Source organism: Sebastes fasciatus, chromosome 1 (assembly GCF_043250625.1).
Source record: "Sebastes fasciatus isolate fSebFas1 chromosome 1, fSebFas1.pri, whole genome shotgun sequence".
NCBI lineage: Eukaryota > Metazoa > Chordata > Actinopteri > Perciformes > Sebastidae > Sebastes > Sebastes fasciatus.
In genome coordinates this window covers 4639752-4664499 of record NC_133795.1, presented here as the reverse complement: position 1 = coordinate 4664499, position 24748 = coordinate 4639752, and the positions used below count along the sequence as shown (strand labels likewise).

Genomic DNA, 24748 nt, shown 5'->3' with positions numbered 1-24748 from the left:
ACATGTTAAAGTTTAAAAGAAATAGTGGCGGCGATGCAGCTCGTTCCACATCCTCTGGCTCTCGGGATGATTTCATCGAACATTTGTTCCCGTGGCCTTTATATATATATATTTTTTTTTTGCTGCTGAGATTGATGTGTCTGTGATTTTCCAAAGCCGTGTTGTTGTGATGGTTTTCAGACGTCCCCGATGCACCTGAGTACTTGGTACTGTCTGAACACAAGAGCAAAAGTGTGAAACTGAAATGGATCCCCGGGGACGATCACAACAGCTCCACCACAGGTAAAAGACGGAGCATGTGTGTGTGTGTGTGTGTGTGTGTGTGCAGGTGTCAGTATAGCACATACTGAATCAGTGCTACCTTCACTGAACGGTATTAATATGACATACACATTTTTTTGGGCCTCATTCTGCATGTTAATAGATTTCTTTGATACCATCTTGTACAATGAGTCTATTATTGATTCATCCGAGCGTGGATTATGATTAGTCTCCCTTAGGGATATACAAGCCCAGAGCAGGGTTTGAGGATGTTTCTGCACAGCTGGCGGTTAGATAAGCAATCCTTTGGCAAGAACCAAAGCAGCAAGGGAGCGCTCTGATTGTCTTTCTGCCTGTCAACAGAGTTTATTATCGAGTACGAGGAGAGCCAGTGGGAGCCGGGAAACTGGAAGGAGCTGCTCCGAGTACCTGGGAACCACAACTCGGCCGTGCCCAAACTCCACGGCCACGTCGACTACCGCTTCCGCGTGTGTGGCGTCAACGCCGTAGGGAGGGGTCGTCCCAGCGAGCCAACGGAGAGATACAAACCCCCGCCGGCAGGTCTGAGGCTTCATTGTTTGTCAAACTTTTTGATAAGGTCCTCCAGGCCACTTGAGCTGCCAACGCCGCTGCTCTGTGAACTCTAAAAAGACTCCGACCTGCTACATAATTGATTCCGCTCTTGTTGAAAGTCTGTTCTCCTGTGTGCCCGTTTCACCGGAGATTTCTCCCACTAACAATAGCGAAAAAATCTATATTCCTTCTTTTCTACAGCTCCTGACAAGAACCCTGAAAATATCAAAATCGAAGGTCATTTGCCACATGAAATGGATATCAACTGGGAGGTAAGAAATAGAGTTTGGTCTTTTATTATCCTCTTACTGCAAAATGTCAGCTACCTTTACACAGCGGATTATTCACATCTAATACAGGAAGTCAAAGAACAGAAGTTTTATCAATGTTTCATAGGCAATTACCAATATGAATTTAATTTAATAGGAATGGCTCGCTTTTGATATTTCATTCTGTGGTTCAGATACTCAGAAAAGCCATTTTCTGGGATCACTCTGAATGTGTTTCTGTCGAAAGCTTTGATTAGAAAGAGAAAGGAGAGCTGTGAAAAGATATATTTTTTTTTTCTTTTAACACGTACAGTAATATATTCTGCTTTATTGTAAAAAGATAAATCTCTCCTTCACTTATTATCTGGTTGCCCTGTCATGGTAATGTAGTCCCTGAATCCTGGAGCTCTCCCACTGTTAATGATTTGCTTTTGCGGATAATGGTATCTCATTCTATTTCTCACGGTCTGACTTCTGTGAGGAGATAAATCTTTTCATCTACCAATTTCTTAGCAAGCCCAATATCAAAAGAAAAGCCATGCTGCTAGGCCAGGTCAGTTGTTCCATTATTAGATTGCAGGATGATCCCACGGAGGCAGTGACATTGTGCGGTGAAATACAAAGAAGAAGTCTTATGCAACTGTGAACGTCTCTATGAGACCCTTCACACCATTGTTTCTGCTTTTTTTTAATTTTTGCTTTCTTTTCGTCCCGTTATTCAGCCTTTGTTACCCATCGAGCACAACGGTCCCGGTTTGGAGTATAAGGTGAGTTACAGGAGACAGGACGTGGAGGAGGACTGGAAGGAACACATGGTGAAGAGACACTCGTTTGTGGTGAAGAAAACTCCCACCTTTGTGCCCTACGAGATCAAGATCCAAGCCAGGAACCATCAGGGCTGGGGCCCCGAGCCCAAGATAGTGACCGGCTACTCAGGAGAGGACTGTGAGTAGTGATCTTTGTAGACCTCGTTTGATTTTTTTACGGAAGCCCTGAGAAGCAAGTGAAGAAAAAAAAAAAAAAAATCTGGTGATCTATATTCTGGTGATGCGATTCAGCCTCTTGTGGCCGAAATGAGTATTACAACAACAAACACATGAAAAATATTCCAGAAAAAAAGAAATTGCCTTCGAAAACTTTATTTTTTCACCTTTTTTACAGATGACCAAAAAAAAATAAGGAACTTAGAATGGTTATCCGATTAAAACCTTTTACTCACCTGTTTATAAGTCATAAAAACAAAACTATTTTGATCAGACTTTGACAATGGATCACCAGTTTTCAATATTTTTCTTCCCCACCTCAGGGCTTCCATAGGTTTTATCTAAAGCTGCACACATTATTTTTTTCCCCAGCAATGAATCAAATGACTATGAGGAATGTGAAAGGGGGTCGTTCATAGTGACGAACCTGCAAAGAAATATCACCCAACTCTGCAGTTCTCCGTAACTCTAGGGAGCATTTTAGCGCCTTTTAACTCATGGTTTCATTTCATTTATTTTCCAAGCCACAACTCTGCTCTCATCTTTTCCAGCTGCAGCAGCAAAAACGCTCTGATAAACCCGCTACCTGCCCAGCACCAAACAGCACATAAAGTTAGCAACTATCTAGTGAACATAGCGGAGCATTTATTTCCTTCAAGAGTTGGTGGAGACTAAAACGGAGCTAAAAGGACCGTGAATATTGGACATATGTTCAAGTGAGACATATAATAATAATTTTCCTCTTGAAATGAAATGAAAAGTTGAATTCACAAGCAATAAAACATACTGTCACTCAATTCAATACACTCAGGGGGTTTGTTGCTACAGCCTTACTTGCTCTGTTACGACCTGGGACATCATCACGTCATCATTTATATATATATATATATATATGTTTAAGATTTTGAATTATGAAAAAAAAATGAAGTCAAGCTAAACTTTCTATCCAACTTTTAATGTAGGCGGTTGAGCTGAAGTGTAAACTCCCTGTAAACTGTATATTTGGAGAAAAAGTAAAACTTTATATACTTTATGGTGTTCCCAAAACGTCCCATGGCGTGTTCAAAGTCTCTCAGTCCCTCGAGAAGAGTGCCAAGTTGGCAACTCTGGCCATAAGAGCTTTGTGAGGCCACAATGTCAATAGTGGTGTTATTCAGCTTATTGTTGCGTCCCTCTAACCCAAACAACTATAATGTCACTTAAAGCACCTTTAAAAATTAAATATAACATTTTTCCTTAGAAATTTGATTAAAATGAATTTAACAAAAGGTGCACTAAAAGATGCCTGCATTATATAATATTATATAATTACAACATTATTATTATTATTATATCATTCCTACAACATTATAGATTTTCTCTTAATTAAATTGTGGTGAAAAAAAACGTTCTACTCTCAGATCAAATGAAAATATAAAGTGTTTACTGAATACTGTTTTCTTGTTGCTATTTTCAGTGAAAAGACATTACAGATAGTCCTGGTGGATAAAACCAGGTGATGATGATGTGTTTGGAGTTCTGACTGTGTGGTTTCTGGGTATTGAAGTTCACAAACTTAATTTGGGATCTGCCAGAGTACAAAGTAGCCAGTGCAGCTTTAGTGTGTTATGTTCTTACGGAGAAAAATGTGGTTTAATTATAATCTTTCTTTCCCTTTCTGCTTAACTCTGCTTCACTTTGTGAAATAATGTTGAAATGTTTTGTTGAGTTGAGAGTTTGACCTACAGCAGACTTTCAGTTTCACGGTCGTGTACTGCAGCAGTTATAGTTTCTCAAGAGAAAAGCAGCCCGTACAGAAGTTCACTGTATTTCCTGTGTTTAGCTTTCTTCTGGACTTGCCCCCAGGAACTAACCTCAGGTCATGACTCTTCTCCTTGTTGTGTCCTCACTCAAATGTGGTGCTATTAAATGCAGTATATTTACACCATTTAGCTTGTGTGATCGTAGGTAGACTCCAGTCGGATAGATCCCTTATAGGTCCTCCTGTAAATAGGTGCCATTTGAGTTGTTTTCAGAACTCAAACTGGTTTGTCATAGTTGCAAATCTTTCCTCCCTGCTCTCTCTTTCCTTGACTTACTGCAGATTTTAATGTGTGTTTGCCTTTGCAGTTCCCTCTGCTGCACCTGACGATGTAGCCGTGGAGGTGATGAACAGCTCCGTGGTCAAGGTTAGCTGGACGCGTGTACACAAGGACAAGTTACATGGACATCTGGGAGGCTACAGGGTAATACCTCAAAAACAGACCTTTGCTTTTAGACACAGCTTAAAAGGAACGGCCCTGACCTTGCTCCTCAACGTTTGCTTCTCTCACCCCACTCTGTCTCCTTAACTTGGCCAGCTCGATGTTTTCCTGCACAGACAACCAGAAAGAAAACACACATATACATACGGTATGTGTGCTGTACAAAGTTTGATGGCTCCGTGTGTCTCTTCCACAGATAAACTGGTGGCGTCTGCGCAGCCTGACGGACTCAAAGAAAAGCCACGGAGACAAACACACGCTGACGTTCCCCGGGGACCGGGACCACGGCACGGTGCCGGGACTGACGCCCTTCTCCGAGTACAGCCTCATCGTCATGACCTTCAACGGGCGGGGCAACGGGCCCGGCAGCCATCACCTCAACTTCAAAACCCCAGAGGGAGGTAGGATTGTGGAAAAACAGCATGGAGTTTATTGATTCACAACTACAGAAGGGAAAAAAATCTAATAATAGCCAAGGAAACTGGGTTGCAGAATTAGACTGCTTACTGTGTGTATTACCTTCTATGCCCCCACAGTTCCTGAGAAGAATCCAGTTTTCAGGGTCACCGACGTCCAAAAGCACACCGTCTCGCTGCTCTGGGCCCCGCCGTCGGAGCCTAATGGGATGCTCACCGGGTACCTCCTCGAGTATCAGCTCAGTACGTACCCCTACGCCGCATGCTTAACTAACTCTGATATAACGGTGATGCCCCGAGGATGTATTGCTTTTTCACTTGTGTTTACATCCCTGTGTTCCTTTCTGTACCCTCTTAAAAAAGAGAAATTGAGTATATACAAAAACTCACAGGCCATACGTTTCAATTTGGATACAGCGACTGCAGAAACTTTAATAGCCTCATTATTTAAAATGCACAGCCTCTACCTCCATATTGTATTGCTACAGACACGTATTTACAGTACAGGAGTGTGCTTGTAGAAGAAAGGAGGAGGATCTGGGGGATTGTCTAACCTGTGATCCTCAGCAAGGGAAGGAAAATCACTGTGCTGCTCTAATAGGGCCGGGGTCGCGCTGAGATCAAAGTGTGCGTATAGGAGACATGTCAGGGTGATGTCTGCTGGCCTGCATGTCACGATCATGGCTCAGCTAGTGCTGACCAAGGCCACCGTGTCACAGTCTGTTAAGGTCCAGCTTTACTGACCCCATCCTGTCCGCAGGGGACATCGTCACCACAGCTCACCGTCCCCACTCGGGGGGGATAACGTCACTGAACGCATCCCCACGTGCGCACACACTCTGCCCGTCCTTAAACAAAAGTCATAACGGAGCTGAACTACCAACAGCGTCTTAGTGCCGCGTTTTCCCGCCTAATTGAGTTTGATTTGGCGGCTGCACAAGGAGGGCCAAGTGTCACACAGTATTTCAGGAGAGGACGTTTTCATTGTACCACGGCAATAAAGCTGATGGGCGCTTTGAAGTGTGGCTTTTTTTTTGAAGTCCCCTTGAGGGGAGTCATGTGCGAAATGTTGAGGATAATGTAGCCAGCTGTCAGTGTATCATCAGCGGCACAAAGGGAGTCTCAAGCTGCAGCACAGCTGTTTTAGGGCTACGCCCATCTTCAGCGCGGCCTGTAATAGCTTCACGTCTCACAGGTTTTCACAGGAAAGGCCTGTTGTAACATCGTTTAACACACCGAGCGTGCAGGAATACCACGGCGTCTAACGGTTAAATTAACCTGCTCTGAAGTGGCACGTTTTCTGTGTGAAACCTTTTGATCATTGTATCCAGTTAAAAGTTAGAATTAAGTTACTTAAAGCTACTATGAGGAACTTTAATATTGTTTTGTAGGTGGACAAAAGCGGTAGTGTTTCAGAGCACCAGAGTCCCTTTAGAAAACCTCATTTTACTGCAGCAGGGTCTGACAGTCTGCCCTGCACTGATCTGGTTCTAGTTCTCCCTCGCCCCCCTTCCCTCCAGCAATACGGGCTGGGCCTCCAGCAGCGTGGGGTTGGCTCCCAGCTGCTGCTGCCGGGGCGCGGAGCTCTCCACCTCACACCGGAGCTCTGATTGCAGGTCGAAGGCGGCAGCAAAAGCCGGATCTGGGTCCGTCTGAGGCCCTGCTGGAGTCTGAGCTGAAGCAGTTTCTGGTGAACCTGCATGATTTTGTCTGATTTAGCCAGAATCCACCCCTGGTGGCACCGATGACAAGCATGAAGAATAGCCTATATAAATAACCAATCTCCTTGCTGATTTGACTTATGTAGGTCATATAGAGGAATCAGTATTACATTGTTCCATAACCAGTTAAAAGTTCCTCATAGCAACTTAAAGTTAGAATCAAGTGCTGATAGAGGAAAAACTCCGTATCATGTCCACATCTACCAGTACACTTTGTAGTGATGATAATAGCTGTTCACTGAACTCACAAAGAAAGTTTTTGTCAGAATCCCAAAGTTCCCCTCAGCATTGAGTGGGTGGCATGGTCACAGTGCCTTAAAGAGCTGCTAACCCACTCTAAAGCCTGGGGGGCAGCGTAGGCCGCTACAAACTAAACAACTACTGTATGAGGCGCCTACTTCTCAGGAAGCTAGTCCCACCACTTGACAAGGCAAAGATAAGTGTGTCACACTTATGTGAGGGGTGAATATGAGGACTCAAACTCCATGTCATTTCATCGGTTCAGAGCAGTTTACTGCATTAAAGTAGCCACACTTTACATTAACACTGCAAATGCATCCTAAGATTAAACACTGACACATTCTTTCACTTCACTTGCAGTCGTAAATTTGCATGTTTTTTAACACCGTTCTAAATCGGAGTTACTGTAGAAGAACTTCACCGAGTGAAATTTGCGCTGCACTGGTATACACGAGTGGGAGTTAACAATGACCTTGGATGCAATTCATTCTGTTTTTCTTCCCATTTTAGCTAAACTCGAACTGTCGGGTCATTCTCGGATTTCAGTGTTGGTAAGTCTCGGTCTGTTTCACGCTACCCAAGGCCAACCATATTTGGCCCAGGAGGGCTGGAGAATATTTGGAACTGTTGTTGCCCGAAGTCAGTGGAAGAGCCAAAGTCTGCAGCCTTCAGCCTGCTCACTCTATAGGATCATGTGCACCGGCTGTCAGGCCTGAGTGCTTCCGGATAAGTGAGAAAGTATCCGTCCACCAGGGCAGAAACGTGATGCTCGTGGCCTCTTCTCTGCAACAGCCTGAATTGCATAATTTACCCCAAAAAAATGGAGCGTTTTTATCCCTAGAAACAAAAAACCTCAACAACAGAATAAAAACAGAGATGTCCGATAACAGTGGGTGGTGTCTAGGCAAAAAAGAGAAGCAGACCAATACATTCTTGTCATTGTTTCTGTTGCACCTCTTTTACAGCAAAGGTCACCTGAACACCTGCTGTGTTTGTTTTTGTTACAAAGAACATAAATGCCACCTCCCTGCCTACTGCGCTGCTTTTACGTAGTGAAAAATGAGATCCCATCGCAATGTAGACAAAGACAACACAACAATAAACAATAAATTCTGCTTGTGAATGTGCAGGTCAAAATCATTTTTTTTGTTAAATGCTAATAACATTGTAAAGGGGGTACTGAGCCAAACAAGCAAATGACAATGACACTTCTGCTAAAGCCAACAAAAAAAAAAGGCAGATGTGCATTTGTGGCATTTGCTTCATTTGGCATCGTTGAAATGTCTCGTGATTGTCAGTTGGAAGTGTTTTGAAATGCCAGAGTTTTGTGCTTCAAAAACAGAGCGCGAGCTGAAAGTTAAATATCTCAGTGTGAAGTACAGGAATCACACAGTTACTAGAAGAAATACATATTTACAACCTTTTGGTTGTGAGAAAAATTCCCTTATTACAATGCCAGTACAGAATCTGCAGCATGTTAAATGAAACAGTCCCTTCTTTTCTCCTTTTCAATGTATTTACAGTCTAGCTACAGGCTGTGCTAGGGTAGGAGCTAATAGGCACTCCCTTTCAGTGACAGAACAATACCAACATGTAGGGTTTAAGTTATTATCTGAGCTCGTGGAGGTCTCTAAAATAACTAAAGTTAGGGGCGGAAAAAATAAATAAATAATAGCCGGGTGCGCTTTCAGTGAGAGAGAACGAGACAGCTCCTATTCCTCACAGCTGTAGGATCAACACCTTGGAGAGAGCAGCGGTGCCCTGGTTAGCTGCACTACGTGCTATATATTATAAATATAATGTTGGCTGATACATGTAGTGGCCTTTTCTTCCAAATAGGTTGGCTTGCGTTCTCTCAACAGGCTTAGCTCGCCCAATATTCTACTGGGCACCATGGTGGTGAAGAGCAGCCGTACTGTCATTCTTGAAAGAACTTGGTGCGTAGGTCTTTTGGAAAACATGTAACTTTTAGCCTATTTATCTCGTAAATAATACTCTTTGGAAAATGCATTATTTGTATTTAAAATAATGATTACTGGTTAATACGGCCGTCAAAGCAAGTTTCTTTTTACGCCACTAATTTCGTTAACGCAACTTGCAATTTTTAGGTTGTAGCGGGCTCAGTTTTAAAGCTAGAGTGAAGATACTGGCATCATATGGAACTAGAAAACCTAACGACTCCATTAATACCAACCATACAAGCTTGTCACAAAGGAGGGTAAATAACGCTCCAAACTTGCGCTAAATTTCGGCGAGGAAAAACTGGCATGGCCATTTCCTTGACCTTTGACCTCAAGATATGTGAATGTAAATGGGTTCTATGGGTACCCACGAGTCTCCCCTTTACAGACATGCCCACTTTATAATAATCACATGCAGTTTGGGGCAAGTCAGAGTCAAGTCAGCACACTGACACACTGACAGCTGTTGTTGCCTGTTGGGCTGCAGTTTGCCATGTTATGATTTGAGCATATTGTTTTATGCTAAATGCAGTACCTGTGAGGGTTTCTGGACAATATCTATCATTGTTTTGTGTTGTTAATTGATTTCCAATAATAAATATATACATACATTTACATAAAGCAAGCGTATTTGCCCACTCCCATGTTAATAAGAGTATTAAATACTTGACAAATCTCCCTTTAAGGTACATTTTTAACAGATAAAAAATGTGCAATTCATTTGCGATTAATCGTGATAAACTATGGACAATCATGACATTAATCATGATTAAATACTTTAATCGATTGACAGCCTTACTGGTAATGTATTAGCAACCCCCACAGGTGTATGATTTTACTGCTTTCATGGGAGCTCAGACCTCTGCTTACGAGAGCTCTGGCTCGCACGTAACTGGGAACCCTCTCAGCAGGACAAAGAATTGAAAATGAGCGAGACGGCTTCCTTATTACAGTGTAAGAACGGGTTATACAAACTCTAAAACATGTCTGGTTTTCCCATTTTTCAATGTACAAAGTAAGATTGAGGTCCCTCCTAAATTGTTACTCCCTGTACTTCTTACTTTATCTACCGATAGCTTCCCAGTATAATAGCTCTTACCAGTAGGCGATCTGTTAATCTTTAACAGGGGTGGTTGGACCCGGTTCAGAAGGGTGGGTCTCAGAGAAAATTACAAATCCGTCTGCTAAATCAGAACCACGGACAGCGTCATGGATTTATCAACACACAGCACAGTTAGGCTACTGATATTTCAGAGCCTCGGTCGGGGTCATAGATTCTAACTTACACAAACCTCAGTCGGATAAAGGATCAATGAGTCAGACTAGACTAACATATTCAACTATACAACCTCTCTGGCCTGCACTCTCTCTGCTACTATGGGATGGAGACAGGGGATGGCAGGTTAACAATGGAAAATGCATTTTGCCCCTCATATTGCCTACTGTCCCTCACATACGAAATATGTATTTATTTGCACGCCTTAACTGAAAGCATCAACCCTTTCTTTTTATATTTACATCTAGTCAACGACACAGAAGAAGTGGGGCCGCGGCAGACAGTAGACATCAGCAACCCCGTCACCACCAAGTGGATCCTGCGCGACCTGGAGCCCGTGAGCAAATACAAGTTGTACCTGCGCTCCTGCACCAGGATGGGCTGCGGGCCGGTTGTCAGCGAGGAGTGCACCACCACCCTGGAAACAAGTGAGTGATGGGAGTGAGTCCACAAAGCAATTGACTATAGGCGGCGTATGTGTGGATGAGCTCGTCGGTGGGAGACGATGAGAACACAGACGAGCTTTGAGGTTCAGAATTGGCTGGGTCGGCACTCAGGCCGAGCGAAGTAGGTGACGAAGCCATTTCACCATCTAATGGCATTGAACTAGCGGAATATGATATATGCCTGGGCAGCCAAGCTTCTCATATCTCCATGTAAGTAATTCTTGTGGATAAACAATTTCATATGGGCGCAGTGGAGGTTTTCATTTGTCACTGTCATGAGAGAGCAAGTGCTTATTGATTGGACGGAGAGCGTGAGCTATGAAACAATCAGCTAAGAAAGAAAATTGCTTTGAGCAGGAGGGGAAACTGAAGGTTTTGATACCGAATTGTGTAATCATGAAAGAGTCGGCGGGTAAGTCATCATAATGAGCCGGCTTGCAGCGTGTAATCTTTTCTTTTCAATTACATATCGTTTGTTGAGGACTGCATGCCACTCTTCAGGCTGGCTCAAGCTCAAGTCAAGCTGCTGCTAAGATTACGGGGCGGCGGTATGAGCGAGCGGACGGGAAATGAAACAGGAAACCGCAGGAAGAGATACCGTCGTCATAAATAATTGGGTTTCGCTTTTAATACAAACGCACGCCGAAAGAAATTAAGTACGTCATTCAAGTTGTGTTTGTGTGCACAAACAAAAACAGCTCAACTTAACGCTGCAACACACTGCAGGTGTTGAATACGCGGGCGATTACTTAGTGTTTACTGGAAGAATCCTTACAATCACAGAAAGAAACTTAATTGGCTCTTAGGGGTTGTTTATTTGCATGCTTAAAAGCCAGCAAAAAAAAAAATGATTGCAGGGAAAAGGACTCATTTTTTATGTAGGGAGCTGTTACGTGTGTGTGTGTGTGTGTGTGTGCGTGTGTGCGTGTGTGTGTGTGTGTGTGTGCGAGAGACTCTTAAGATCGAAGCATGAAAGTTATTGGTGCCAGCTGTGCTATCGCTATGCATGTGTGTATATGTCAGTGTTGTTTCTGTTAATGGTCTCTCTCTGACGCCACTAAAACGTGCATTGCTTCGAGCATTACCTTTGATCATACAGTGTGTAATGTCAATGTGTGTGAGAGTGTATACATCTGCTTAGCATTGCTTGTCCCCCTTCTGTCTTTTTTCTTTCTTTCCTTTTCTGTTTTTTTTTGTCTCGCAGCTTCCACTTTGGCTCCCACTGTTGGCCTCAGTATGTAGATCTGTGTTCATGTAGAAACTGTGGCATGTCATACCTACATATACAGTTTCAAACTGCTCTAACATGAATCCAAAATGAGCTGCATGTTGGTATGACATGTTTCACAGTCAATGATTATTACTTTAGGTAGCAGGTGCATGATTTAGATTTAGAAACGTGGACAGGTGTGGACACTACAAAGCCCCGAATAAATCATCAGGTTTCGACATCATTTTATTTTTCCCGTACAGAATTGAAAAGCTCCAAACACTCGGCTTCTCTGCAGATAATTGACCTTGTCTGCTGTTTGCCCTTGCCATCAGCAGAGAGCACCCTGATGCCTCCTTTCATTAGAAAATTGTCAACTTCTTCTCAGATAAAGTTTGTGGCTTCCTCTCTAATAGCAATGGTAATGAGTAAGCTAATTATAAATTCATATTAATCTTGGCTCATTAGCGACTGTAAACGAATATTGACTTTTATCCTGACAACAGCAGACTCAGTGCGACGTGTCTAACTCAAGCTGAGGAAATAAATGATGCTTTAAGAGCCAAACCCAGGAAGAGCTTCAGACCGCCATCCCTCTTCCTATTAATGATGTGCAAAAAGAAAATTAATTCACTTTTAAAAAGGCGAGATCAAATCAATTAAAAAAATATCACACAATCTCACCTTGGCGATAAGCAAATATAAAATGATATATTCATTTTCGATTCTAGATTATGTTTCACAGTAGACGTGAGTAGTTACTAATTTTAGAGTTGAAAATAGCATGCGTGCTAACAGTAGATCGTAGCGCCCCGAGCTCTGTCCCGATTGATAACCACAAGGTCTGTCTTTTTTTTCCAGGCAAGTCAGCTTCCCCCTCACCTCCAAGCACTCCCAAGTCCCCAGTGACCAAACCCACTCGCTCCACCATAGGTAGAGCTGCAGCGCATTCTGACACAACAAGCATCAATCCACAGAGACAAACAAAGACAGGGGAAATAAAATATGGAGAAATAGGAAAGACAATACATGTTTATGTTTTGTCAGAACATGTTGCAGTTGCTAGGTGACGTGATGACCTCTGGACTCATTTGGTTGGCTGTCGGCTCAAAGGAAATTACACAAAAACCAAGATACAAAATACCTCTATAGGCTTATTAGCCTTTTCAGATTAGTTGTTTTAATAGTTGGTGCTGTTTCCAGGGGAGATAAGGATTGGAACGGGAAGTAACAGCTCCATTTGTTATAAGACAAGTGAAATCTACGGAAGCCCTGAGAGGCATGTGAGAAAAAAAAATATATTCGTGTGATCCATTTTCTATGTCTGATCTAATAGTTTTCTCTGTTCATGACTTAACAGGTGAAAAAGGTTTTGCCAGTATAATCAAAGTAATAATAAAAAAAGTAATAGTACCAAGTCAAAATCTTACTTAAGTAAAAGTGCAAAAGTATTAGAATCAAATATACGTAAAATATCAAATGTAAAAGTACTTATTATGATGCACAATGGCCCATGTCGGAATAATATATATATTATATCATTGGATCATAATTATTGACTGTATATTACTGTATACATCAGATTAATATTGCAGCTGGTTATGGTGTGGCAAATTTTAAATACGTTCTTGCTGGGCAGCTTAATCTAAAATAATATATCATAATGTATTAGTTGATTCAGATTAATACAAAATATACAGTAAATCTGTCAGATTAATGTAATGCAGTAAATAGTATTTCCCTCTGAGATGTAGTGGAGTAGAAGTATAAAGTAGCAGGACATGGAAATACTCAAGTAAAGTACCTCAAAATTGTACTTAAGTACATTACTTGAGTAAATATCCTTAGTTACATTACATCACTGCTAAGTTCCTTATTTTATTTTTTTTATTTTTTTTTCTTCATCTTTGTAACAGGTGGGGGAAAAAAATTTAGCCGGTAGGGGAAAAAAAATAGTTTTGCCAGATTCATATTCTAAGTTACTTCTTTTTTATCTGTTAAAATCAGGTGAAAACAACTTTTTGTTGTTGTTGTAATACTCATTTTGGCCTCAAGAGGCTGAACTGCACTTCACCACTACCCCATGTTCTAAATAGGACTAAAAGCCTTCGTGTTTTCTTCCCCCTTTTTTACCTTTTAGTCACCTGCCAACACTTTTCTCTTTTTTTCTTTAGTCCTTAAGTCATAAAAACAGGAAATAAAACAATTCAGCCTTAGAAATGGATAACCAGAATTTTTTTTCTCACTTGCCTCTCTGGGCTTCCATATATGGTTTTAATTTCCCTGCTGTACCACGGGGAAATCTAAGATACTAGATCTATATCCCGACAGTGAAGCTGTAGAGTGCAGTCACTTGAAGGGGACAAATATGTCTAATTGTCAGTGATTGATTTGTTGGGCCTCGGTCCCCCCCTCCGTACACATCAGCGTATTGACCCAACAGTCACCTGACATTTCCATGTAATCTTCAACTGGGTAAACAGCAGCACCGCTCAGAGACAAGAAGTTGTCCGGGGCAGCATCTGAGCGGAGAGGAAATAGTGAGGCTGAACGTCCTCCTGGGCCGAGCCGGGGCGGTGTGAGCTCATACTGGGAGGGTGATATTTACAGGACACTGAGATAAGTGGATAAGTGGACGCTGTTGAAAGCTCCTATATCAGAATATTTTCTGGCCTCTCCTTATAAAAAAAAGAAAGAAAAGCCGCCTGACTTTGAAGGGGCGTCTTCCAGGGCATCAGCTCCCTGCTGGGTGAGCAGCTGCTTTCTGCAGCATTTAATAGCAAGCTGAGGAGCGCGGTGACAAAAGACGGCAGCCAGCCTTGGGATATTTTTAGTTTAGGGGCCCTATGTCAGTGGAAGTCATCGCACACTTCCAATGATTGGAATTACCATAGTTTTCAGACTAATCCATCAACATTAGTCAGAGAGTGTCATTCGCGGTGGTTGGGATGGGCAGCGCAGACGCAGGTGTCCTTGTGTGCCGAATTATCACCTGAGCAAATAACACACCTGAGCTGGAGACACGGCAGAAGATTTGCATGTTTGCCATGGGGAAATGAAGTGGATTGTGCTTTGTTGACTGGCTTAGACAGCTGCTGTCAAAGCCTACTTTCCCCATACTAATGATGCACATCATTCACTACATTATTAGATTGTTTGTCTTCCCAGTTGGGCATCAAAAGGCTACATTTACATGATATGTCTGAGGCAGATGAAGCTCAGAACAGATGGAATGTGAACCTGCTTTCAAAGCTAATAACATGAAGTATAGTTATTAAAGCCCACTAATAATTAGATACATCAAAGAGAAATAGTATAACCAGGACAGAGGACATAGAGCTCATGTCCTCACTGCTGCTTCTGTGGAATTAAAATGCACTTTGTTGGCTTCAAAGGCTGATTCAGATTTATTTTTTACCAAACAACTTTATTTTAATCAAACTTTGATCGTGGATTAATTGTTTAAAAGTGTTTAGTGTATAAAATGTATTTAGGTTTTGGGAGGAGTTTGACAGAATAATAATATTTTGTAGGCATAACCTCTGGGCCTGGGAACAGGTGCTGGGTATTTTTCACTATATTCTGACATTTCAAAGACTAAATTATTAATCATTTAATTGAAAAAAATAATCAGTAGATTAATAGGTAGATAGTCATTAGTTGCAGCCCCACTAAGCATTTTTAAATTGGACTGCTTTAGGGCAGAAAATATTAAAGCCAACTTAATATAATACAATTTATTTGATATTTTGCCAAATTTAATGTCTAAGGAAAAAACAAAATCTGAATACTTTCTTCGCATCTTTACTGGCTAATAAAAGAATTGTATCGGTAATTTGACCTAAGTACTGTATTTCTAAAACAGAGGTTCTCAATTTTGTTTCCAGCCAAGGACCCCTTATAAGATAGAGAATATACCAAAGACCCCCTCGCGTGTCTCCCTTGGAATAGTTTGACGCAGCCTAGTCTTCGTTATGTGAAAGACCAACACAAGAGAAATGTGTTTAAACGATATTAGACATGCATTAAACATATTTGCAGCTTCTAAGAGATATACATTTGTTAGATAAGAATGTAATCTATGCTAACTATTATAGATTTAAAAATGTAAATTAGGGCTGTCAATCTATTGAAATGTTTAATCGCGATTATTCGCAAATCAACCACACATTTTTTATCTGTTCAAAATGTACCTTAAAGGGAGATTTGTCAAGTAATTAATACTATTATCAACGTGGGAGTGGACAAATGTGTTGCTTAATGCAAATGTATGTATATATTTATTATTGGAAATCCATTAATAACACAACACAATGACAGATATTGTCCAGAAACCCTCACAGGTACTGCATTTAGCATAAAAAAATATGCTCAAATCATAACATGGCAAACTCGAGTCCATTTTCATTCACGTATCCTGAGGTCAGAGGTTAAGGGACCCCTTTGAAAAAGGCCATGAGAGTTTTTCCTCGCCAAAATTGAGCGTAAATTCGTAGCTTTATATAACTTCTTTCACGACAAGCTTGTATGACATGGTTGGTACCAATGGATTCCTTTGTTTTTTTTAGTTTCATATTATGTCAGTTCACTCTGAAACCTCCTAAAGATTGATTGTGTTAATGCGTTATTATTGCGTTAACGTTGACAGCCCTAATTTAAATAGTATTTGAAGAAAAAACTGGGAGTGCTGCACTGGGTCGGGAAACGGTGTCGGGAATATTGAAGTAAAAAACCAGGTGCTTTTCAAGGACGGGGCAAATAGTCAAATAACAATGAAAAACAGTGACTGTTCAGCTTACTTTGAAAGGAAGTCCTTGGTTTAGGATGGCAGTCTGGAAAACATCCGAGGACTCCGATTGTGAATTAAAAATCCTTAATTTAGACACGGATAACACCTGTGTTCTAATAAGAATAATAAGAACCACATAGAACATTTAAAAAAATCATCACATAGTGTTAAAGACCTTTGCAGATCTCCATTTATCTTTATTTCCATATCCACATTACTCTTGTCGTGTGAGCTGTTGAGGGATTCACCTAATGTCCCCCTCTGTCAGACGTAATTGATACCTCCTGACAATAGAGTTAGGAAACAGAAGAGCACGCTCGCTTTCCTTCATAGAAGGTGAAGAGCAGCATCCTTCATCACATAATGACAACACTCCTCCTCACCCCGCCGTGACGGCTTTCATCTGCTGCTGCTGTGTCCTTTACTAACTCTTCTTTTGCCGTTTCTCTCATCTTCTCTCACTTCTCCTTCAGTCCCGACCCTGTTGAACTTTAGCTCAGCTGTTAGCGACAGCTTCGCAAATATCAGCTGGATATCGGGAGGAGAGCACACAGAGTTTTATATCGCATATATGAACAACCGTAAGCTCTCCTTTTTACTCCGGTAGTTCCTGGACGTTGTTGGAGTGATTTTTAGTGAAACATGGAATAGCTTTAGATGTGTTGTGTGGGTTCCTTCATGTCTTTTCATTCATACCTTCACTAGATAGCTGTGTGTTGTCATGAGTACTAACCCATCCTGATCATTCACCCTCTGCACAGGTGAGGGTGTCTGGAAGATATCAGAGGCCTTAAACACCTCTAAGACTTTCCACATCATTGACGGGCTCGACCCTGCGACCGACTACACTGTGCGCCTTATTCCTAACAGCTGGGTTGATAATTCAAGTATATTTGAAGATGTTATCCTGACCACAGGTGAGGAGGGAAACTAAAATAACAACAACAACAACAACAAAAAAGAAAGAAAGAAAAGCAGGCTAAACTAATTGACCTCTCACGCTGCACCAAGCGCGTCCTTGAGCAGTGACTCAAGCAGCGGTGTGTGGTCCTTAGCGGTGTCACAAGGATTTAATTTAGCTGCGCGGCCTCGCTGAGAGGAATTACATTTGTACAGCGTCCCCTTACTTGATTAATTAGACAAGCAGGATTAGCTGTTTAATATTAATATTGGACCGTTTCCAATCAGCGGCGGCGCCCTGCCACCTTCCGCCTCTGCATCAGATAGGCCCCTGTCGATGTTAACATTCAATCAAGTGTCCTGATGGAAAGGCCAAGGCGTGTCAAAGTCACCGGCTATTGTTCTCCGCAGGTCTGGCCAGCATCCACGGAGGAATATCCACCCAGGGCTGGTTTATCGGCCTGATGTGTGCCATCGCTCTCCTCATACTCATTGTGTTGATCGCCTGCTTTGTCAACAGAAATAAAGGAGGGAAGTATTCAGGTAGGTGCTCGCTTACAAAGCGCACACACACACACATACACACACACATCGCCTCACTTGAATAGTAATTGCTGCTCGGAGCATCATTATATTTCCATTTGGCTGTTTGTTGCTATGAAGGAAATTATCAATCACACTAGAAGCCATTACACGAATATGGGAGTTTTTTTTCTTTCCTTCAGCCACAAAATTATTTTAATGCAAATTCACACATAAAAACAGACTTGTGTATTGATAGGAAAACGAGCCTCTCTACTGTACGTCCGGCATTTGAATTTGGCATTATTTAGACACGCAGCTTTTTCCCCCCAGCAGCAATCTAAACAAAGTGCAGCCCACAGCGAGACTAAATGCAAATGCTGCACACGGGGTGGCTGAGCAGGGAATGATGACATAAGCTCCGCGGTATCTCAATGTTATTCCTGCTATTGGGGACATGAGAGTCCTTATCGGCTTTATTATTCACAGCTAATGGCCATCAGGTTGTCGCCTGTGCAGCGATCGCTTCAGTCGTCAGCAGAAAAAAAGAGCGAGACGCAGCTCTGTCCTTTGTTTTCTCATTAAGTTCTCATTATCACCCGTAGCTCCGGCAACCTTTTCTTTCATTTGCCTGAGCCGTGGCTTTTTTTTTTCTTGCATCATATATAGATGTATACATTTTAATATTTTAAAGATTTTTATATTTATATTAGAGCTGTCAATCGATTCAAATATTTAATTGTGATTAATCGCAAATTGATTGCACATTTTTAATCTGTTCAAAATGTACCTTAAAGGGAGATTTGTCGACATTATCAACATGGGAGTGGACAAATATGCTGCTTTATGCAAATGTATGTATATAATTATTATTAGAAATCAGTTAATAACACAAAACAATGACAAATATTATCCAGAAACCCTCACAGGTACTGCATTTAGCATAATAAAAAATGCTCAAATCATAACATGGCAAACTGCAGCCCAACAGGCAACAGCTGTCAGTGTGTCAGTGTGCTGACTTGACTATGACTTGCCCCAAACTGCATGTGATTATCATAAAGTGGGCATGTCTGTAAAGGGGAGACTCGTGGGTACCCATAGAACCCATTACCATTCACATAGCTTGAGGTCAGAGGTCAAGGGACCCCTTTGAAAATGGCCATGCCAAATGTAGCGTAAATTTGGAGCGTTATTTAACCTCTTTCTCGACAAGCTGGTATGACATGGTTGGTACCAATGGATTCATTTGTTTTTTCTAGTTTCATATGCCAGTATCTTTGCTTAAAACTGAGCCCACTACAACCTAAAAATTGCAAGTTGCGTTAATGCGTTAAAGAAATGAGTGGCGTTAAAACAAATTTGTGACGACTGACAGCCCTAATATGTATATTTACAGAAATTAGATTAAATGGTGCAATCTTTTCTCAGGCTTGCACTGATGTTTCATTCATTCAGTGAGTAAGTGCAGGGACTGAGACTGAAACAGGAGCAGTCAGGGGACACAGTGATCTTCACTGGCAGCCGTCTCTTGAGGAAATCACTGATATCTTCTTTTCATTTTCTGAGCAGTGAAAGAAAAAGAGGACCTCCACCCAGACGTGGAGTCCCAGGGCATGAATGATGACACGTTTTGTGAATACAGGTAAGCGTAACCCCTCGGAGCACTATTTCACCACCTCGCTGCAATTCACGTGCAACAGTGTATGAAATTCTCCTCTGCTGTCCTGTCCTCTCCGTAACTCTCTCTTTCCTGTCGCTGAAAAGACAACCCAGCATGCGCGAGGTTGGCGTGGAGCCTCACACTTCTTCCGTTCAAGACATTTGACGGCCTGAGTAACTGGAAAGTATGTGATAAACAGCGATAGCATCCCTGAGCTGTTTACGCATCGCTGTTTGTCCGAGTGGTAGCATCCCTTTATAGGACTTTGTGATCTTAGATACGGTGTTGTGTGGTTGTTGTTGTTGTTTGTGATAGACATCGCATCATAAAGGGAGCCGCAGCGCCGCTCACATATTGCCATTTTGTGTCCGGAAGGAGCTAAACGCAGGCTGCCCAACAAAGCGGCAGGAGGCTCGAACCAATCAGTGTAATTGAAAGCAGCTCGTCTCCGGGGCAGTAATATCTGGGCCCCCGTACTCCAATCAGTGGGATCTGCACAGCTCAACAAATGCTGATGTAGTGGAGTCAAAAGTGGCTCAGTGTGACAGGATTTATACTCTGTCATGTTGACTACAGGAGCTGGCTGCAGCAGCTATTCATAAATCTATCACTAAGTTTGTGTGTAAAGTCCCTCCTAAGTTCTTTTAACTTAAAGGAATAAAAATACACTTATTTGCTCTCTTGCAGAGTTAGATGAGAAAATCCACATGACTCATGTCTGTACAATGAATATAAAGCTACCTCCAGCACCCAGTTAACTTATCACAAAGCTGGTTCGCCTGCCATTATTTCCTTCTCTTCAGTTTTCATTAAAGCTAGGCTTGGTAATGTTGAAAAACTAGCAAGAATACGCTAGATTTAAAAAATTATCCAACCGAAAAACCCAGCCCAGTGTCGCTGACTCCTTTTCAATGAAAGTAGCTCGCAGCACTACATGCAGCTCCAAAAGTCCCTAAATCTAGAGAGTAAGTCTGTAACACTGAGAGTCTGTTGCTTCAGGCCTCCCTCCAAAGCCACTCCCAACGCAGTGAGCGCAGGAAGGTAGACCACCCAATCGTTTCATTCAGGCCGATTGAAATGATTGGACGGGATTATTACAGTCCTGCGACAACCACAGATACAGGATTTTTTTTCCTTTTTTCACCCCCGCGACAACGTAGTCGGGAGTTTATAGCACTCCACGTGTCCGTCCGTTTGCACGTCACACTTTCGTTTCCGGAGTAAAACTCGGAAACAATTTAACTTAGGAACTTCAAATTTGGTATGATGGTTGACAGTGTGGTCTAGTTGTGCCTTTGGGGGGTTAGAAGTCCAGGGTGCCCAACATTTTTCCAATTTTGCCCAAAAACAGATTTTTTTCTACTTCAATTTTATTTCCGGAGTAGAACTCGAAAGCTATTACACTTAGGAATCTAAAATTCGGTATCATGGTTGACAGTGTAGTCTAGTCCTGAGGAAGGTGAGTTAATAACATCCTAGATTGTGCACAATAAATAATTCCATTAGTTCCAAAAGGGCAAAACCTTTGGCCCTACTTTAGTAGGGATCAGGCACTGAGCGAAGGTATTTGCTGTCAGGATGTAATGAGAATTTCAACAAATATAAAAAAAATTGTTTTGAATATTACCAACTCTAGCTTTAAAACAAATGATGACTGCTGTGTTTTCCAAATTAATCAGACTTACACAAGATCATATTGCCTCTTCAGTTACCATATGACCGGTTGCTGAACAACAATGGAGCATTTAAAAGGTTATTTTTTAAATGGAGTCAGACCAATGGAGTGCTCACTCTACACAAAAAGCAGCGGGGCTACATCACATCACTTCCAGCAAACTTCATGGAGAACAATGAGGGCAAAAGAGCATCACCGATCTGTTTTTAGGCGACTACTCTCTGGTCTAGCTCAGCTTAAAACACAAAAACACAGAATCCGACAGCACATTAGTCTGTCGTTCACTACTGACCTATTTGCGTCCCCTTGTTTTCCACCTGTCTGTCCTCTGCTCCGCTCCTTGTGTGTGAGGAGAGCAGAGGATATTAATGATCGTGTGAAATTTACTTTAAATTCTATGGTTGAAATGGAATTTCAATCGATTTTCAATTCAGAATGGAAATCGTGACACCTGTAGTGATGATTAATATTGTCTCAACATCTGTGTGATTATGTCCCGTTGGTCAGCCAGAGCTAAATTCTATTGTCACAGAGGCTCATCGTAGAGGCAGTGATAGCTGGAGTCTGCACCCCCCACCGTCCTCTCCAATAAGCCATAGAGTGAAGCCATGGGTGAAATGAGGTGATTCTAAATCCACTGTGCCTCTCTCGCAGCGACAACGACGAGAAGCCACTGAAGGGCAGCCAACACTCGCTGAGCAGAGAGATCAAAGCCGGGGACAGCGGGGACAGCCTGGTGGACTACGGCGACGAGGACGTACAGTTCAACGAGGACGGCTCCTTTATCGGCGAGTACGCGGGGCGAAAGGAGAAGAGGGCGTCCGCCGAGATCAAAGCCACCATTCAGACCCCGGCGTGAGGAGCGAAACCGCCATCCGTCCTCTCCCGGACAACGTTTTTCATTAAACCTGCTGGGAGGAACAAATGAAAGAGGAAAACAGACATTATCCATACCGAGCACACGTCGTGTCAAATGTAATGCGTCATTGCCAACTGCACACTGCCACCCTCATTTTATACAGCTCTGTTTTTGTCAAGTTGCAACACAATGACCGTTACTAAATACTGTGTATATATAGTGTATATTATATGTGCGGAGTGTCTTTTTTTTATAATTATTATTACACAAAAAAAAATTTAGAGGGCTTTGGATTTTCTTTTCTTTTTTATCTCCCATTACGTCAGCTGTTTGTACAAATGTTAGGAACATTTCACTCTCCATTGCACATCATTATATGCAGCTTTGCCTCCGATGTCGTCTTGTAGCCGACCAACAGATTAGCGGGAATATCAAGTTTGATATTTTTCAATTGGAGCAAATATTACTGACCTTTTATATTTGAAAACTATTCATTAAATATGATGTAAGATGTGTATAAAGGTTGATTATTAACTTATTTTATCCAGTGGTTTTATACCTGACTAAATAACATTTACATATCATAAACAGTGAATCTCCCTTTGACGTTAGAAGAAAATTAAATGTAGCTATTATGTGTCTTGTTTAGCATTTAGATCCATCGGACAGTATAAATGACAGACCTCAGTCTGTGCTTACTATCGCACACGGCTATAGTAATAACAGCCCCATACACTCATATTCCAGATATGGAAGATATATTGTAATCCATTACACGCTATTATTTATCTGATTATTAGAAATTGATGTGTAAACCAGTCACACTTTTATCACAATTTGTATTAAAAGTACAATTACAGTTTATAGACAAACTATTTTACAATGCTGGCATATCAAATGAAGTTGCTCTGAAACACAATTTAGTTATACAGTAGCCACAAAGTCTTTAGAGGAATGGTTTGACATTTCGAGAAATATGCATATACGTTTTTTGCTGAAGATAAGATTTATACCACTCATGTCTGTACGGTAAATATGAAGCTACGGCTAGCAGCCGGTTAGCTTATTTTAGCATAAAGACTGGAAATGGTAGTCCCCAAGGTAACGATCGATATTATAAGCATAATAATTATCAAACTGTTCCTTTAAAGCAGCAGTCCACTGATTTAGTTGATGGTAAAAATGGAAGCAGTCCCTCTTTTGGGTCAAGCTCCAAACATGCTGGATCCTACACTTCCCATAATTCATCTCTGTCATTATAAAGATGCTGTTGAATTAACACCCAAGTCTTTTTAAATTCCACGCCCCAGTTTGTAACGCAGTAATTTTATAGTCTCAAAATCCAGGTTGAGATAACCCCAGTGACATCACTATGACATCATCAGTTTTCCTTGACAAAGCCACAGAACAGACTGAGTAGCCTAATACTCTTTATGATCAATGAACTGATCTTCATGTGTGAATTGGTGGAGTGCCCCTTTAAGAAGAAAGTGCACTGGATTATAGACTTTTTTTGTAATCAGATTACTGTAATCTGGTTGTATGCTGAGATACAATGGACTGTAGTCACCGTTACATCCGTTTTAACGAGCCTTTACTCTGTTACTTTCGATATACTGCCATTCAAAACACAATCACTTCGTTGTTCAGCATTAACATTAGTACCACCATCAGAAGAAAATTGCAATGTTTTGTAAAATTTCAGCCATTGCATGTTAAGAATGTTAATTGGTGTTTTTTTGATGTCATTAAATTGCTTTACTTTCTTACATCCTGGTAATGGTCTGACTGTTTGGTCACAGACATCACTAATGGAAGATTATTAAAGGTGCTAAATGCGAGATTGGGAGCATTTCTGTTGCCCATGACGACAGCTGAGCCAGCAACTCGTAACTAACGGCAAAGAATGTATAATGCCAAGAAGTGAAAGTCAATTGTTTAGCCATTTTTGACTGGAGGTGACTACAAAACGGCAGTAAAACATTCACCTTAACAGTGCCGTCAAAAGTAAAACTAAATTATTCCTATTCTATAGTCATATTCTACCGAAATGTCCTGTGTTGAACAATACAATAATATAAATATAATAAGAGTTTTCAGTCCAAAATGGCGGCAGTGGCTGTTGTAAAAAACAAACAAACACCAGAGTTTCGTCTCTTTGCTTGTTGCTTGACAGAGCTAACAGTGTTTACCTGGGGAGAACAGGACGGTGGGCGCTACGCTTCCACGATGGTGCCGTTGGTCGGGACAGCGTTATCAGCTGTAACCGCCGTATGAGAGCAGTGCAGAGCCGTCTGACTTCCATTGCTCCCAAAGTAATGTTATTATGGTAAGGATGACCTCTGAGCGAGGTGAACAGCGTTATGACGGTCTGGCAGTCGGCGCTTCACGTTACCACAGTCTTGGAAAGGGAGGAGTGAGCGGAGGTTTACTCAGTTGGTTGCAATCTGCAACCACACCACTAGATGCCGCCAAATCATATGCTGCTTGTTTCTGGACAGACTTGAAGGGTTTTCTTTATTATTTAGAAAAGCAACAAGCAACCTTGAAAGCAGCGGCTCTAAATACATGAAGTAAAGCTGCTCTGAGCTGAGCCACACAGTCGAGTAGGAGCCTCTATACAGTACCACTCTCACTTTGCTTCAGCATTAGGAGGAGGTAATAATCCGTCAATAGAAGAAAAAAAACTAAAATGACACAGTACCATCCGCGGTGCAATAATGAGTCTTTGATGCTCATAA

The 24748-nt window shown here is 41.7% G+C and overlaps 1 protein-coding gene across 11 annotated transcripts in view; it reads left to right on the top strand.

Moving 5' to 3' along the window:
- The window catches only part of chl1b (cell adhesion molecule L1-like b), an 83174-nt gene extending 59398 nt beyond the window's left edge, over nucleotides 1–23776 (top strand). For 7 of the 11 annotated variants that reach the window (XM_074646619.1, XM_074646288.1, XM_074646459.1 and 4 more), the window contains 12 exons: nucleotides 181–282; nucleotides 625–822; nucleotides 1036–1106; nucleotides 1826–2048; nucleotides 4196–4311; nucleotides 4526–4730; nucleotides 4866–4988; nucleotides 10192–10371; nucleotides 12461–12532; nucleotides 17700–17831; nucleotides 19383–19455; nucleotides 21803–23776. In XM_074646619.1, coding sequence (XP_074502720.1) covers nucleotides 181–282; nucleotides 625–822; nucleotides 1036–1106; nucleotides 1826–2048; nucleotides 4196–4311; nucleotides 4526–4730; nucleotides 4866–4988; nucleotides 10192–10371; nucleotides 12461–12532; nucleotides 17700–17831; nucleotides 19383–19455; nucleotides 21803–22007 — 1700 coding nt within the window. In that variant the 3' untranslated portion in view covers nucleotides 22008–23776. Of the gene's footprint in view, nucleotides 1–180; nucleotides 283–624; nucleotides 823–1035; nucleotides 1107–1825; nucleotides 2049–4195; nucleotides 4312–4525; nucleotides 4731–4865; nucleotides 4989–10191; nucleotides 10372–12460; nucleotides 12533–17699; nucleotides 17832–19382; nucleotides 19456–19577; nucleotides 19658–21802 lie in introns of all 11 variants that reach the window. The other 4 variants (XM_074646706.1, XM_074646789.1, XM_074646875.1 and 1 more) reach the window with 3 other exon arrangements.
- Nucleotides 23777–24748: the final 972 nt, after the last annotated feature.